The sequence below is a fragment of the Tamandua tetradactyla genome, chromosome 9 (genome assembly GCF_023851605.1).
Source record: "Tamandua tetradactyla isolate mTamTet1 chromosome 9, mTamTet1.pri, whole genome shotgun sequence".
In the NCBI taxonomy this organism is placed as follows: domain Eukaryota; kingdom Metazoa; phylum Chordata; class Mammalia; order Pilosa; family Myrmecophagidae; genus Tamandua; species Tamandua tetradactyla.
This window is the reverse complement of record NC_135335.1, coordinates 88,385,517-88,398,915: the sequence shown is the minus strand read 5'-3', so window position 1 is coordinate 88,398,915 and position 13,399 is coordinate 88,385,517. Positions and strand designations below refer to the sequence as shown.

At 39.3% G+C, this 13,399-nt stretch overlaps 1 protein-coding gene across 3 annotated transcripts in view; it reads right to left on the bottom strand.

The window, feature by feature from the left end:
- Positions 1-13,399, bottom strand: part of EGFLAM (EGF like, fibronectin type III and laminin G domains) — a 206,647-nt gene that overhangs the window by 60,698 nt on the left and 132,550 nt on the right. For all 3 annotated transcript variants that reach the window (XM_077117011.1, XM_077117012.1, XM_077117014.1), the window contains 5 exons: positions 4,946-5,061; positions 4,034-4,352; positions 3,272-3,372; positions 2,821-2,921; positions 906-1,050 (listed from right to left, as the gene is read on the bottom strand). In XM_077117011.1, coding sequence (XP_076973126.1) covers positions 906-1,050; positions 2,821-2,921; positions 3,272-3,372; positions 4,034-4,352; positions 4,946-5,061 — 782 coding nt within the window. The remainder of the gene's footprint in view (positions 1-905; positions 1,051-2,820; positions 2,922-3,271; positions 3,373-4,033; positions 4,353-4,945; positions 5,062-13,399) is intronic.

Sequence of the window (13,399 nt, the reverse complement as noted above, 5' to 3'; positions counted from 1 at the left end):
TTCCCTAGAATATATACATAAGCATTTTCCCTGGATTCACATTCACTGTATTTGGATTTTTGTTCCTTTTGAACCATTGGAGTCCAAATTAATGAGATTTTATTCTATTCATTTTTTGGACAGGCAAGCCTTGGCCCTTTATATAATATGTCTTAACAAAGAGAAATGAAAGGCATAGACAGGCAGGAAGCATACACATACACACAAAGGTTTTCATGCTACACTTTCCCTTAGAGAATACAGACACCTGCCTGATTATAATTATAGGCTCGGGTTCCTTGGCAAGTTGCTAATCCAAACTGTTTATTCTAAGCACAGTCCTAAAATTGCCTAGAGCGTGGTAAATATATGAATACCTGGGTGATTTTCTAAGTATCCCAACAGTTAAATTATTATACCATTTCCTACAATTATAGACCCCCCCCAAAGGTAGATGAATGAATTATTCCTTAAGTTTTCAGACTATTTTCTAAAGCCACAGGACTACCACCACCTTGCTTTAAAAGCAAACTTTATGTTTGACACTAATAATGGGTTATAGTCTTCTAATCTGGGCCTCCCTCCACCCCCGGCTTTGATGCCTTTATAGAAAGAGAACATGTCTTAAGCCACAAGACCTACTGCATGTACCTGTGCACATACAGGATGATGCTTGCAAATTCAATTCTTGCCCTCATTGCATGTGGGATGGATGTGTGGCTTGAAAGCCCATATCAAGTGGCACAACTAGCAGAAGCTGATCAAAGCTTAGTTGTCTGGGTTTGCCATGACAATCAGGGCCCTACCAAGCCTGTCCAGAGCTTGAACCCTGCCCACTCTGCCCCAGCTCTCTGCAGTGGGACCCTCTTGGATGCTTCTAGTAGATGCTAGGTGGTGTGGACAGGGCACAGGCTTCTGGCACTCACCTGTGACTGGCCCGTCACTGGGGTACCATTGTTCAGCTGCAGAAGTCCTTTTAGCCCATCTCTATAGAGAGTAACAATGTGCCAGCCCCCTAGTTTGATTTTGGTATTGCTTGTGATGATGGCAACCCCAGTTCCACAATTAAACCTGTGGGGGAGGAAAAGGAAAGGAAGAATCTTTGGTCAACTAATTCACTTTCAGGGAAATGGCTGCTTTCAAGGCCAATCTGTTCCATTACACTTATTAATAACAGAGCTGTTTAAATCTATACACAGAAGAAGGAGATCTCAGTCTAGTTATTTTTAATCTGCCCATAAGTGTAGCATTTCTTTACTCTGACTTTCTCTGCAGCTTAGAAAACAATGGTAAAAGGCCCTCTCTCTCCTTTTCAGAAATGCCAGATGCTACAAGTGGATTCAAGGTGCAGCAAATTAGAACATGAGTCCCTTGACTGCCAGGGATTTCTCTGGGGAATTTCTCCAGTGATATTAATAAAATGTTGAAAACCAAGTTGTTGCACTCATTTTGGCAAGGTGGCCAGCACTGCCATCTGTGGCCAAATGCAGTGTGCAGTTTCTATGGGAGGTTCCAGCTCAGGGGCCCATGCTGGGCAGAGCAAGGAGCATTCTTAAGTGGTTGCAATACCCTTGTTTTTTTCCAACAGCCTTATAACCCAGGGATGTCCACTGCTTACTGGGCCTGACATGTAGAATTTCAACCCATTTTTTATCAACTTCCCAACAGCCACTCTGCTGCTTCCCCATGGATCCTGAGATTGCTAGGAAGGAAGGAATTGTGGCCAGCATTGCACTTCTTAGGTCTCTCATTATTTGCAGCCCACTCTCCATGACCCACTGTGTCTCGTGGTCCTAATGGAGTGGGGTGAGGCAGTACTAGTCTCCTAGAGGGGCATATCAGAATCACTCAGTAGGAATTAGAGAGCTGGAGAGTTGCTACCAACAAATAGAGGTTAAGACAAAACTTGCATGGATTAAAGCATTTAGCAAAGACTAGGGGCCCATTCTATAGCCTAAGTGGTATGGTCTACAGTCTTCTCCAATTTAACCAACAGGACATTTTGTGCTGAAATAATAATAATAATAGTTGGTGCTTATTAAGAGCTTGCTATGGGCCATGCACTGCTTTAAGTATTTTTGTGTATTAATTCATTTAATCCTCACAGTAACCTTATAAGGAAACATAGCCTTGGAGAGGTAAAGTAATTTGCTGAAGGACAGGCAGCAGGTGACAGAGCCATGAAGATCTTAACCAGCGTACTGTGGAGAGAAGGATGAAGCTGACCTTTTTAGGCCATTCTCAACGGGTGCCCTGAGCACTGCCAGAAGGGTGACTAAAACACTCAGACTGCCACAAAACTCTGCACCCCAGAAAACCACACCTAAAGATAGTGTCCAAAATTATACTGGGGAGAAATGATCAGGGCAAAGGAGAGAAGCCAAACATTTCACCCTACCAGTGAGGGGAGACCAGGGTGTGATTTGAGCCTCTGTGAGCCCTTAGAAAGCTGTAAAAGCTCCTCTCTGCTCTCCTCCTGGTTACCTGCCACATTTGCCATAAGGGACCTAGGAGAAGAGCCCTCTCGTCATCACAGGAAAGAAGGGGCTTCTACTGCTTTGTCTCAGTGCTACATCCCCAGCATCCAGAGCACGGCCTGGCACACTTGGGTGATTGAGAAGCATTAACTGTTGAATGAATGAAAGCAAGGTTCCATCCAAAGCTTAAGTTCAAACATCACCTAGCGATTATTCCAGTATTGAGTGAACTGGTCCATACTCACTTTATACATACTGCTCCTTGATCTACATGAATGCATCCTGCATATACTGTATTCACATTATAAAAACGTAATCTAATGGAAGATAGGATAAAAAGTCCGTGGCTTTGGACAGGACTTACCTGAACTGGAGTGAGCGTCGGATGATTGCCAGGGACATGAAGTCACCCCGCCCGTGTTCATTCTCCCCACAATAGAGCAGCAAGCCATCCTCTGCCTCTGCCTGTTAATACAAACCAACAGTGAGCATCTCCTCTTCCATAAAGCACCATCTGGAGACACTTATACATATAGAACTACTGCATTCTTCTCTGCAGCCACATTTACAAAAGGACAAGTGCATGGACCCACTGAATCCCCTGGGACCCAGACCCACCTCATTTTCAATAAACAAATGGGAGCAGGACAAACAGAGTGTGAAGAATGGCAGGGAAATGAGAAGATGGGGGCAGGCTCTGTGACATATTTACTTTTGATCACCCTTCCTGCTTTCTCTCTCCCTTCCTTTTGATGTAGCATCATGCTGGGTTAATGGGTCCAATAATTACCTATCAGACAACTAATGCTTCTTACCCTAAATTCAAGAGAAATTTGAAATGCCTGATAGGAGTTCTTCAGAGGTTCAAAGGTTACATAGGAATGGCCAAAGAACTGAGGATACTGTATATCAATATCTGAAAAGAAAAAAACATACACATAGACACAACAGAATGCTGTTTCCTCATTTCTTCACAAGCAAAACTCAACTTACACAGTTCCCGGATATCATGGGGTGAAAACCCCTGGCAATCTGTTAAACCTGGTTTGCTATTTTCTTCCAATACTTTTTCTAGTGGCTTGTTTCATTCTTGAAGATTTTGAGTTTCTGAAATTTTTAGGAAGAAACTGGACTTTTAGAGATTGGTGCTTGTTTCCCTGAAAGGAAATCAGTGGCTTTGAGACCACTAGCCCTCTCTTTCCACCTGCGCATTTATATCATATAAGTTGGCCTAATCATTATGATTTTAATCCTCAAGCAGATGTTTCATTTGCTTTTTTCTGTAGCGATATACTAACAGTAAAGTTCACCTCCCAAGGTACTGTCAAGATAATTTAATAATTGCTCCAGAAGTCCTAAAAGTTTGTCACATGCAAAAATATGGCTGCTACCTAATTAGAAGCAATGCAAGTCACCTCACAATTGGCTAGGCACAGCTAACTGAATGACCAATACATGAAAGAAGGGACTTATCTTAGGAAAGGGGCTACAAGGAGCAATGTTCGGCCTGCAAAGCTGCCTTCTGGCTCCAACTGGGGCCAATCCACCAGCATGTCCTTCCTTCCCAGGGGGCCTACCTTCAGAGCAGCTCTCTCCACCTTTGCCCAGGACACAGTGGCACCGCGAGCCCCGCCAGGTGTAGTCATTAACACAAAAGCTGTCAGCAGGGCAGATGGTTTCATCACATGACATGTCAACTAGCCGTGGCATCATAACCACGCCACTCTTCTCTTTCTCCTCTATTGAAGTGGCTTGGGGAGCCACTGTCATCCTAGGAAGAGATGCTGAAGTAGGAGAGGCAAGCCTAGAAATGGTCTTTGCGTTGGATAGTGGGGTCATCTGTGTTTCCACCAAAAAATTTTTATTCTCTTCTTTGACAGCAGAAAGTGGTTTAACCTAACATCAGAAAGGGAAAAAAGTTGAGCATTAACACTGAACATAGTAATGAGACGGCCCTATTTTGGGGTGATGCCCAATACTGGAATGTATGATCACTTTTGATATTTATAAAAATGCTGGGTTTTAGGTTTTGCAGATGTTACTGACCCCGATTTATGGATAGAGAACAAGTGTAAGGGTCTTAAGTACTTTGCTCTATATTACTCAGAAAATCAGTAGTAAAACTGATATTGTATTTATTGCTGTAAAATATTATAAAGATGCAGTCCTTTTTCAAGGAATTATTCATTTCCTTGTAACACCTGCCTTTATAAAATTTTACTTGATGAGAAATCTAAATATGTTCAAGGCATATTGTGAAGCCAGCAGGCAGCATCTGTCTACAGAACATCAGCATGGTTAGTATTTAGTTTCTGCTAATTTATGATCACATGGAGCCTAATATTCAGAGAAATAAATAAATGTTAAAAGCAAATGAGTCCATTCAAGTTTCAAGTAAAATGTTCATGGTCCATTGACTAAACTGCCTTGTTTGTCAAGAAAAGAAAAACACACTTTTAATTTTGCTCAAAGAGCAATATTTTTGTTACCTCCTCAAAAGAAATATCCAAATCTAAGTCATCTTCAAATCCATCTTCATCGTCACTGACTCCCATGTCTGTGATATAGCGGGGTCCATAGCGGCCACTTCCTGCTTCTTCAGTGCCTTTGTAAAGAGAAGCAGCACACCTGTCAATATATACCCTTGCTCCATTTTCTACCCTCGTTCAGCCATATACAGAGCTGCCCTGAATGGATCAAGATACACTGGCAACATCCAAGGAATTAAACACAGGAGAGAAAGCATAAATGGCCAAAACTATGTAAAACATCTAATATCAGTCCATAGAAATGCCATTTAAAACCACAAAGAGTTGCTATTTTATCTTGATAAGACTGGAAAAATTGTGAAAGTCAGGCAATGAAAAATATTACCAAGAATGAGATCAATGGGAGCTCACATACTGCTCTTAGACATGTAAGCCAGCACAACATCTTTGCAAACCACTCAGAAACATTTAATATAGTGGAAAATATTCATATTTGTTAATCCAGACATCCAACTCCAAGATATAAAACCTGAAGAAAGTCTTGCACTTCTCCAACGTGCAGGAGACATGTGCAAAACCCATGCATTTCATCAGCAGAATAATACTATAATACTATAGTATAGATAATAGTCAAAACACCCAAATGTTCTCTCTCTCTCTCTCTCTCTCTATATATATATATATATATATATATATATATATATATATTTGTATAGCAAATAATGCCCCAAAGATTCCTCAACAAAAGAATGAATAAGTGAATTATAGTACATTCATGGAATGGTGTACTTTATAGCAGGGAAATGAATGAATGAGCATTTAATTCATCAATATGGATTACTCTCACATGGTGTCATGCCAAAAATGCTAGTTGCAAAAGGACACATCCAGTCTGATACCACTTGTATAAAAGTCATCAGTAAGAAAAACTTAACATATTACTTATGGATACATATACGTGTTATTTAAACTATTAAGAAAGGTAGGGCAATGACAATCACAAAAATACCTAGGGAGGGTTAGAAGAGGGATCTCAATGAGATGTGATAAAGGGACCTATTCAATGTATCCATAACATTCTTGATCTTAAGAAAGGTGCCCAGTACATGTAAGTGTTCATATTATTTCATTTATATATATGTACCTTTGATACATGAAATATTTTATTAAAGGTTCTTTAAAACAGGGAAGAGACATTTTAATATGGCAAATACTCTCACAACCATAAGGTATCTTGGAGGCCAATCATTTCCATCCATCCCAGTAGGACAATGTATTTTTTCAGAACTGGAAGGTGAATTGAGAAAAATGTCTCTTTAGATAACAACACAGGGCATTATCCTTTGGGGAACGGGCAGATTAGCATTTTTATTCACTTGTCCTGCACAAAACCTACTAATCCTCAACAGCGCTGATTTAGGTTTGGCACAGGTAGCCCTCCACCAGCAGGAGGCAGCCTTTCAAAGCGCTACTCCATAGTGCCCTATGTCTTTCCAAGGCATTTGGACAGGAGCAGGGACTAGCTGCCTTCTCTAAACTGGACACACCAGGGCATCAGCCATCAGGACAGTAACAACAATTCTTCAGTGGAAACTGACTTTTGTAGGTTCCTGATGCCGACTAATCATTAAGCATCCAACATTTGGACCACTGCTGAAAAGAAAAGAAAATGAGCATTAAAGACATAATCTGCACTTAAAGACTTTTTGCTTTCAGAATAAGCTAAGCCAAACTCCTCTCTTACAATAGCAACCTCTTTCTTCTTTAAGCAAAATAGCATATGGAGGGAAATAGCAGAAGAGGCTGTTTGGGAAGCAGTCTCAGTGGGCACGCTGCTGACCAGAAATCTCTTGCATCTAGAAGAGGGAAACATGGTTAGTGGGTGATCCAGAAACAGGGTAGAATGAGCTGTCCTTAGGTGTTCAGGCACATCTTAGTGGAGGTGGGGTGCTGAAGGGGAGATGTGTTTTCACCACCTCCACACCCATCTCCACAGTTCTATTTAAAATAGCCCACCTGTCAGCTGAAATTTCAAGCATGTTGATGCCAGAATTATACTTAGATGCATGTTTTCTTAAACCACCTGCATCTAGGCAGCCCAGCTGTGTGCCAGATGTCTTCACACAAAAAAGCCAGAAGGCCCTTGAAAGATAGCTCCTTCCTCTCTTGTCTTGCTTCATCTCTGTATCTTTCTATCTCATTCCCTCTTTCCCTTTGTCTCTTTCTCTTCTCTGTCCCTTCTCTCTCCCTATGTCTATATCCAGCTCTCTCATATATGTCAAATTGTTGGATTTCAGAGGAAAGAATCCATACAGTAATGAAAGAAAGCTATAAAACACACATGAAGGGAAACGGCTTCCATCTAGAATAGGTTTTTCCCTACCTCCAGAATGTCTTCCCTCGGCCTGTACACATCCTTACCATTCCTGCACAAATTCTCACCAAAGTCAAGATTATGTATATAATATACATATTATATAATATATATATAATATATATATGTGTGTGGTAGTTAGATTCATTTGTCAACTTGGCCAGGTGAAGGCACCTAGTTTTGTTGCTGCGGACATGAGCCAATGGTACGTGAACCTCATCTATTGCTGATTACATCTGCAGTCAGCTAGGAGGCGTGTCTACTGCAATGAATAACGTTTGACTCAATTGACTGGTACTTAAATGAGAGCGCGCAATGTAGCACAGCCTAAGAGGCTCAGCATTCCTCATCTCAGCACTTGCAGCTCAGCCCAGGCCTTTGGAGATGCAGAAAGAAGTCACCCCGGGGAAAGTTGTTGGAACCCAGGGGCCTGGAGAGAAGGCCGGCAGAGACCATCCTGTGCCTTCCCACATAAGAAAGAACCTCAGTGGACAGTTAGCTGCCTTTCCTCTGAAGAACTAACAAAATAAATCCCCTTTTATTAAAAGCCAATCTGTCTCTGGTGTGTTGTATTCCAGCAGCTAGCAAACCAGAACAATATGTTTTCATCTTATGATATCCTTTCTGAAAAAAAACTTCTTTGTTAAAAAATTAACAAAGGCCTAAATAAATGGCAAGATATCCGGTATTGGTGGACTTAATATTGTTAAGATGTCAATACTACCCAAAGCAAACTGTAGATTTGGTGCAATCCCTATCAAAATTCCAGCAGCCTTTTTTGCAGAAAGACGGCAAACACATTGCCATAGCTATGAAATGATATCACTGTGAAAGTGGAAATGATCCCAGATTCTCTGTTCCTTTTTGACAAGTAAAATAAGGCACATATTATTCTTTGGCTTTGGTAAACATTGCTTCTATTTGGCCACTTTATATAACACATTTCCTTTAGGTTAATTCTCACTTTGGAGAAATGAAGTGTGGAGAATGAGGGTGAGGAAAGGAATACAGAATTACAAGGACTTAGAGTCAAAGAACTTTTGACTTTTGTAGAAAGACCCCAGAGCTCAAGCTTGTGCAACCAGTCCATATCACAGAGTTGTTCACTGAGGCTCAGAGTGTCCATGTGACTTGCCAAGAGAGACAGCTCATTGGTGGTAGGACTGACGTAGAATTCTGGATTCCTAAGGCTGCACTCCAACACTCTTTACAGCACCCCAAACTCCCTGTCTCTCACTATAACCCAGGCTAATAGTCATTCCCATTGTGATAGGAAAGAAATGAGAACAGAGAGGGCCAGGCACCTTACGACACGAAAAGACCTAGAACTATAGTTTGCTTCTCTTGTTTCCTGACGGGCCCCTGCCTCAGATCACAGATTCATGGTTCACTAGAAGCTTTTACCAATGCTATTTCAAAGTGATCGCAGAATGTAAAGTCCAAGCCATTGATAAGAATTCTCCCAGTAGCCTGTGACTGGGAAAATTAAAGTGTATGACTTATCTCTTCCTACTTGGCACTTTGTTAATTAGAAAAAGAGAATATTATAAAGGGGACATTTATTATGACCAGCACAGTAAACCACTTTCTGAATGCAAAACGAGTTCAGAGGTTATTCCACTATAAGAAAAACTCATGAACAAAGTATAAATTTCTATTAATAAATGAAAGGAAGATTTTTACTTTTAAAAAACTTTGATGTTTGTTTCTATAAAGGTGTCACAGATTTTCTATAAATAGTGAGTTTCTCTAATGCATCAGCATGGTATTTTGGAAATACCCCTTGTCATGGAATCCAAACAATTGTGAGAGGCACACAAATGCCCATATGGTCTTGGGCAAGTCACCTAACCTCTCTGGCCTCCACTGCTCCTCCCCTTCACCCAAATCATCTGCCTGTATATTTTCCTTCCAATCCACATTAGTCTAATCCAGTACTATGTTTCTGTGGAGGTGAGGGTGGGGTTATTGAGAGAGAGTAGCTCTAAGTACCTGCCATTAGCAGATACCTTTCTTCTTTTCTGTTCATCATGATGCATGAAAATCATATTTGACCATTGCCCAAGAAGAGCACCCAGGAACTCGGTGATTCCTAAGGACATCACCTCAAAGTTTCTCTGCCTCCTTTATCTTTGTGCATGCACTGGCACAGAGGAAGCACCAACTCTGCCTAGCCCCTGTAGGCACCGCCTTTTGAAGAACAAAAACCAGTCAACTAAGCAAAAGCCACCGTTTCTTCTTACTCAGATCCTCCCCTGCTAAAGATGATGAGGCTGTAGATAGTTAAGCAGATGGTCAGAAACCAAAGTGTTATGCACCAGCTTCTCTGCTACCTGCTGCTGGAGGAGACACGTGGGTAAAAGCACAATGCATGATGCAGCTGTGAACGCAGCAGGAAAACCGAAGGCCATGTTTTCATCATGGTGAGCTAGAAATTTCAGGCTTGAAATTTTTATAACTTCAGAGAATAATGAATAATAATTTACTGACAACATTATGTGGCAGCACATCAGGACTGGAGGTGGGGTAGGTAAGGTAAATTGTAAACAGACAAAACATTTTTAAACAACTGAAATGGTGCCTGACATTGAGAATTCAGTGATATGTATACAGCAGGCACTCAATATGTTATTTGTTAGATAAATGAGTGAATGAATGACTGAATATTCTCTATAAGAGCTGAATCTTCTTGCAGGGTGCTCTACACATGGTAAATGCAAAATAAATGTTTGTTGGAAGGTTTCAATTTTTACCTGGAAGCTGTTCTAAGCATCTAGTAGACTAAGAGTTATATTCACTGAGCATTTGGTAGCAATTGTCATCTAATAATTAATGGCAGAGAACTATTGCCAATAGTATCGAAGGATATAGCTTAAAAAGTGAACCCTTTCTTTCCCCATATATATATATGTGTGTATAGTGTGTGTAGGCTGTTATATATTCTTATTTATTCAATCCTCATATGGGATAATTTGACAGTATATTGTAAGTGTTTAGTTATTTGATCCTGTAATTCTACCATTAGGAATTTATTCTAAGAAAATGTTCAGGTTGTATATAAAAAATTTTCATAACCATGAAACTTTTTTTTTTTTTAAGAAATTTAATGGCATAGGTTATGTTCATGGAATGATTTAGTGTTTGGAACTTGGAGGTCATTGGTGCTTTTCACATGAGTAGCAGAGGTAGAAGCAGGACTGGAGTGGGTTGAAGAGGAAGTAGGAGGTAAGAAAAGTGGGAACAGGGATTTTAGACAACGCAACCCTCCAGTTTGCAGGAAGGCAGAGAAAGGGCTTGGTTGATGGAGTAGTTGTGGAGTCAAGGGAGTTTTCCATGGTTGGGGGTGGTGGGACATGTTGTATGTCCTTTAGAGTGAAAGACGGATGATGAAGAAATGGGTAACTAAAGGCAAAACTGATATGAATGTATGGTTTCCAACCAGCCCAGTACAAGAGAGGGTTTGGTTCACCTTGCCTGTGGGAACCAGAAGCTAGAAAAGGGAGGGCGAGATGAGAAAGAGGGGGGCACAGTTTGTCAGGGGCCCACAGGTCAGCGAGGAGGGAGGCACGTACACCTACACCTACCGTGAAGTGTGACTGACGCAACTACGTGAGTGGCAGTTTCACTGGGCGCCCATGTTTTTGTGGACCTGTGCTTCACGCGGGGGCACCCACAGTGGTTTGGCTTTCTTCTAGGTATTCTACCTGCACATGGTTCAAACCGGAGGCCCGGCCACCTTCCCATCCCTCCTCTCTCCTTTGAGACCGAATGCTGGGAGGAAATAATTTTCAATACAAAATTCTCTATTCAGTTAAATAACCTTTCAACAATGAGAGTGAAACAAAGACATGGTCAGACAAAGCCTGAGAATAAGTGTTTATCCCTAACAGAAGTTTTAGGAATTACTGAAAAGTATAATTCAAGAGGATGGAAAAGTATAGTGCAAAAGGTAGTTGGATTCAACTGCAGTTAAATTTTTACATTATTGTAAAAAACAAAAAGCAACCAAGCTAATGTCTAAGCTTGGGTCTACTAAATAAGGTGGAACTAAAATAACTGAAAAGTAACACTTAAGACGAGGAGCTGAGGAGGATTAAAGCTGCTAAAGTCTTTTTATTATTTGGGAGAAGGGTAATGGGTGTTGATTAATTTTACAATATAAAAAGTTTGACAGTTAACAATTTAAGGCTAGTAAGCAAAAATATAACTTCATCACAGTAGAGGGGAAAAGGGAACTAAGAAAATATAATCAAGTCTATAGGAAATAGGAAAGGAGCAAAAACATACTGCCTGCCATGGAAAAAGTAGAGTAAATAGCACAAAATGAGATGGTAGAAATAAATACAAACATTAATAATTATAATTACTGTAAATGTCATGAACTTAAATAAATTTGCCATTTAAAAACAGAGCTTGTTGGATTGGATTTTTAAAAGTTGAGTTGCATGCTGTTTACAAAAAATGCTTAGAACTTACGTTACACATGGAAGGTCCAAAGTAAAAGAATTTAATACATATTCTAGGCAGGTAATAGCAAAAAGGAAGCTAGTGTATATTATTATCAGACTACGTAGACTTTAGGGAGAAGCATAATTAATGATAAAGATAGTTACTAAATAACAATTAAAGAAATCATCAGGAATATAAAACAATCCTAAACTGGTTGCACCTAATAATACAACTGTACATATATGTTCAGAAAAAAAATTGAGAGAATTGCAAGGAGATATAGTGGGAAATTTTAATATTTTAGCCTGTAATTGATAGCTCCAGTTGACAAAAATGATTAAGGAAATCAACTATTTGAACAACAATATTAAAATGCTTGATCAAATGGACATACATAGAATCCTGCACATCAAAATAAGAGAATGCACATTTGCTTAAAAAAGCATGGAAAAAATGCTCAGGATATTTATTTTAAAGATTGATTATGTACAAAGCAAATTATAAGAAATATCACAGAATCAGTATCAAACTAAAAATAAAAATATAACAAAAAAAGAACACATCGCAAATTTAAAGAAACTTTTCAACAGATTTCAAAATATAAGGGACTTGGGAATAAACCTGTCAAAATCTCTGAATGACCTTTACAGAGGAAATGCTAAAACTTCACTACAAGACTTTGAAGAGCCAAATAAAAGGAACAGATACAACATGTTCATGAACTGGATGGCTCTATATCATAAAGATGTAAACTCTTCTGAAATTAAGTTATAAATTCAGTATAATTTTAATTAAAAAAATCCCAACAGGGTTTTTCAAGGAATGGACAAGCTAATTCAAAAATTTTTATTAAACAGCAAAGGGTTAAGAAATGACAAGAAAATTTTGAAGACGAACAGGGTGGAGTAGAATTTCCTACCAGATATCATGACTTTATAAAGTGGTAGAAATTAAAACAGTGCAGTACTGATGCAAGGATGAAGAAATGGAATAATGAGATAGAAAAGAGAACTCAGAAATAGATCCACAAATGTATCTGTTCTATCAGAAAGATGTCATTACAAATCAACAGGGGAAAGGATGGACAATTCAACCATTGGTACTGGGATAACTGGTTATCTAGATGGGAAAAAAATTAAATTAGATCTTTATTTTTCCATACCTAAATGTAAAGAACAGGTGGATGAAGATGCTAAATATGAAAAGCAATGTTTTTAAATTTTTAGAATAAAATATAAGATATTGCTTAATGGAGCTGGAAATTTAACAAAATATAAGATACTGCTTAATGAAGCTGGAAAAAGGAAGCACTTTTTTAAATCACAGAAAACATAAACTATAAAGGAAGAATTAATATATATAACTACATTGAATTAAAACACTTTAATTCAACCATAGATATAACTGAAGTGGGACGATAAACCACAGAGTAGGAGAAGACATTTGTAACCCATATTATTGACTAAAGATTAGTCTTAAAAGTAAACGCATAAATAAATTAATTAATTTAAAAATAAAAGGCAGGCCATGGAGGCTTAGCAAGCAGAGTTCTCATCTGTCATGCCAAAGACCTGGGTTCGATTACCGGGGGCTACCCAAGCAAATTAAAAAATAAGTTGCCCTTTAAATAA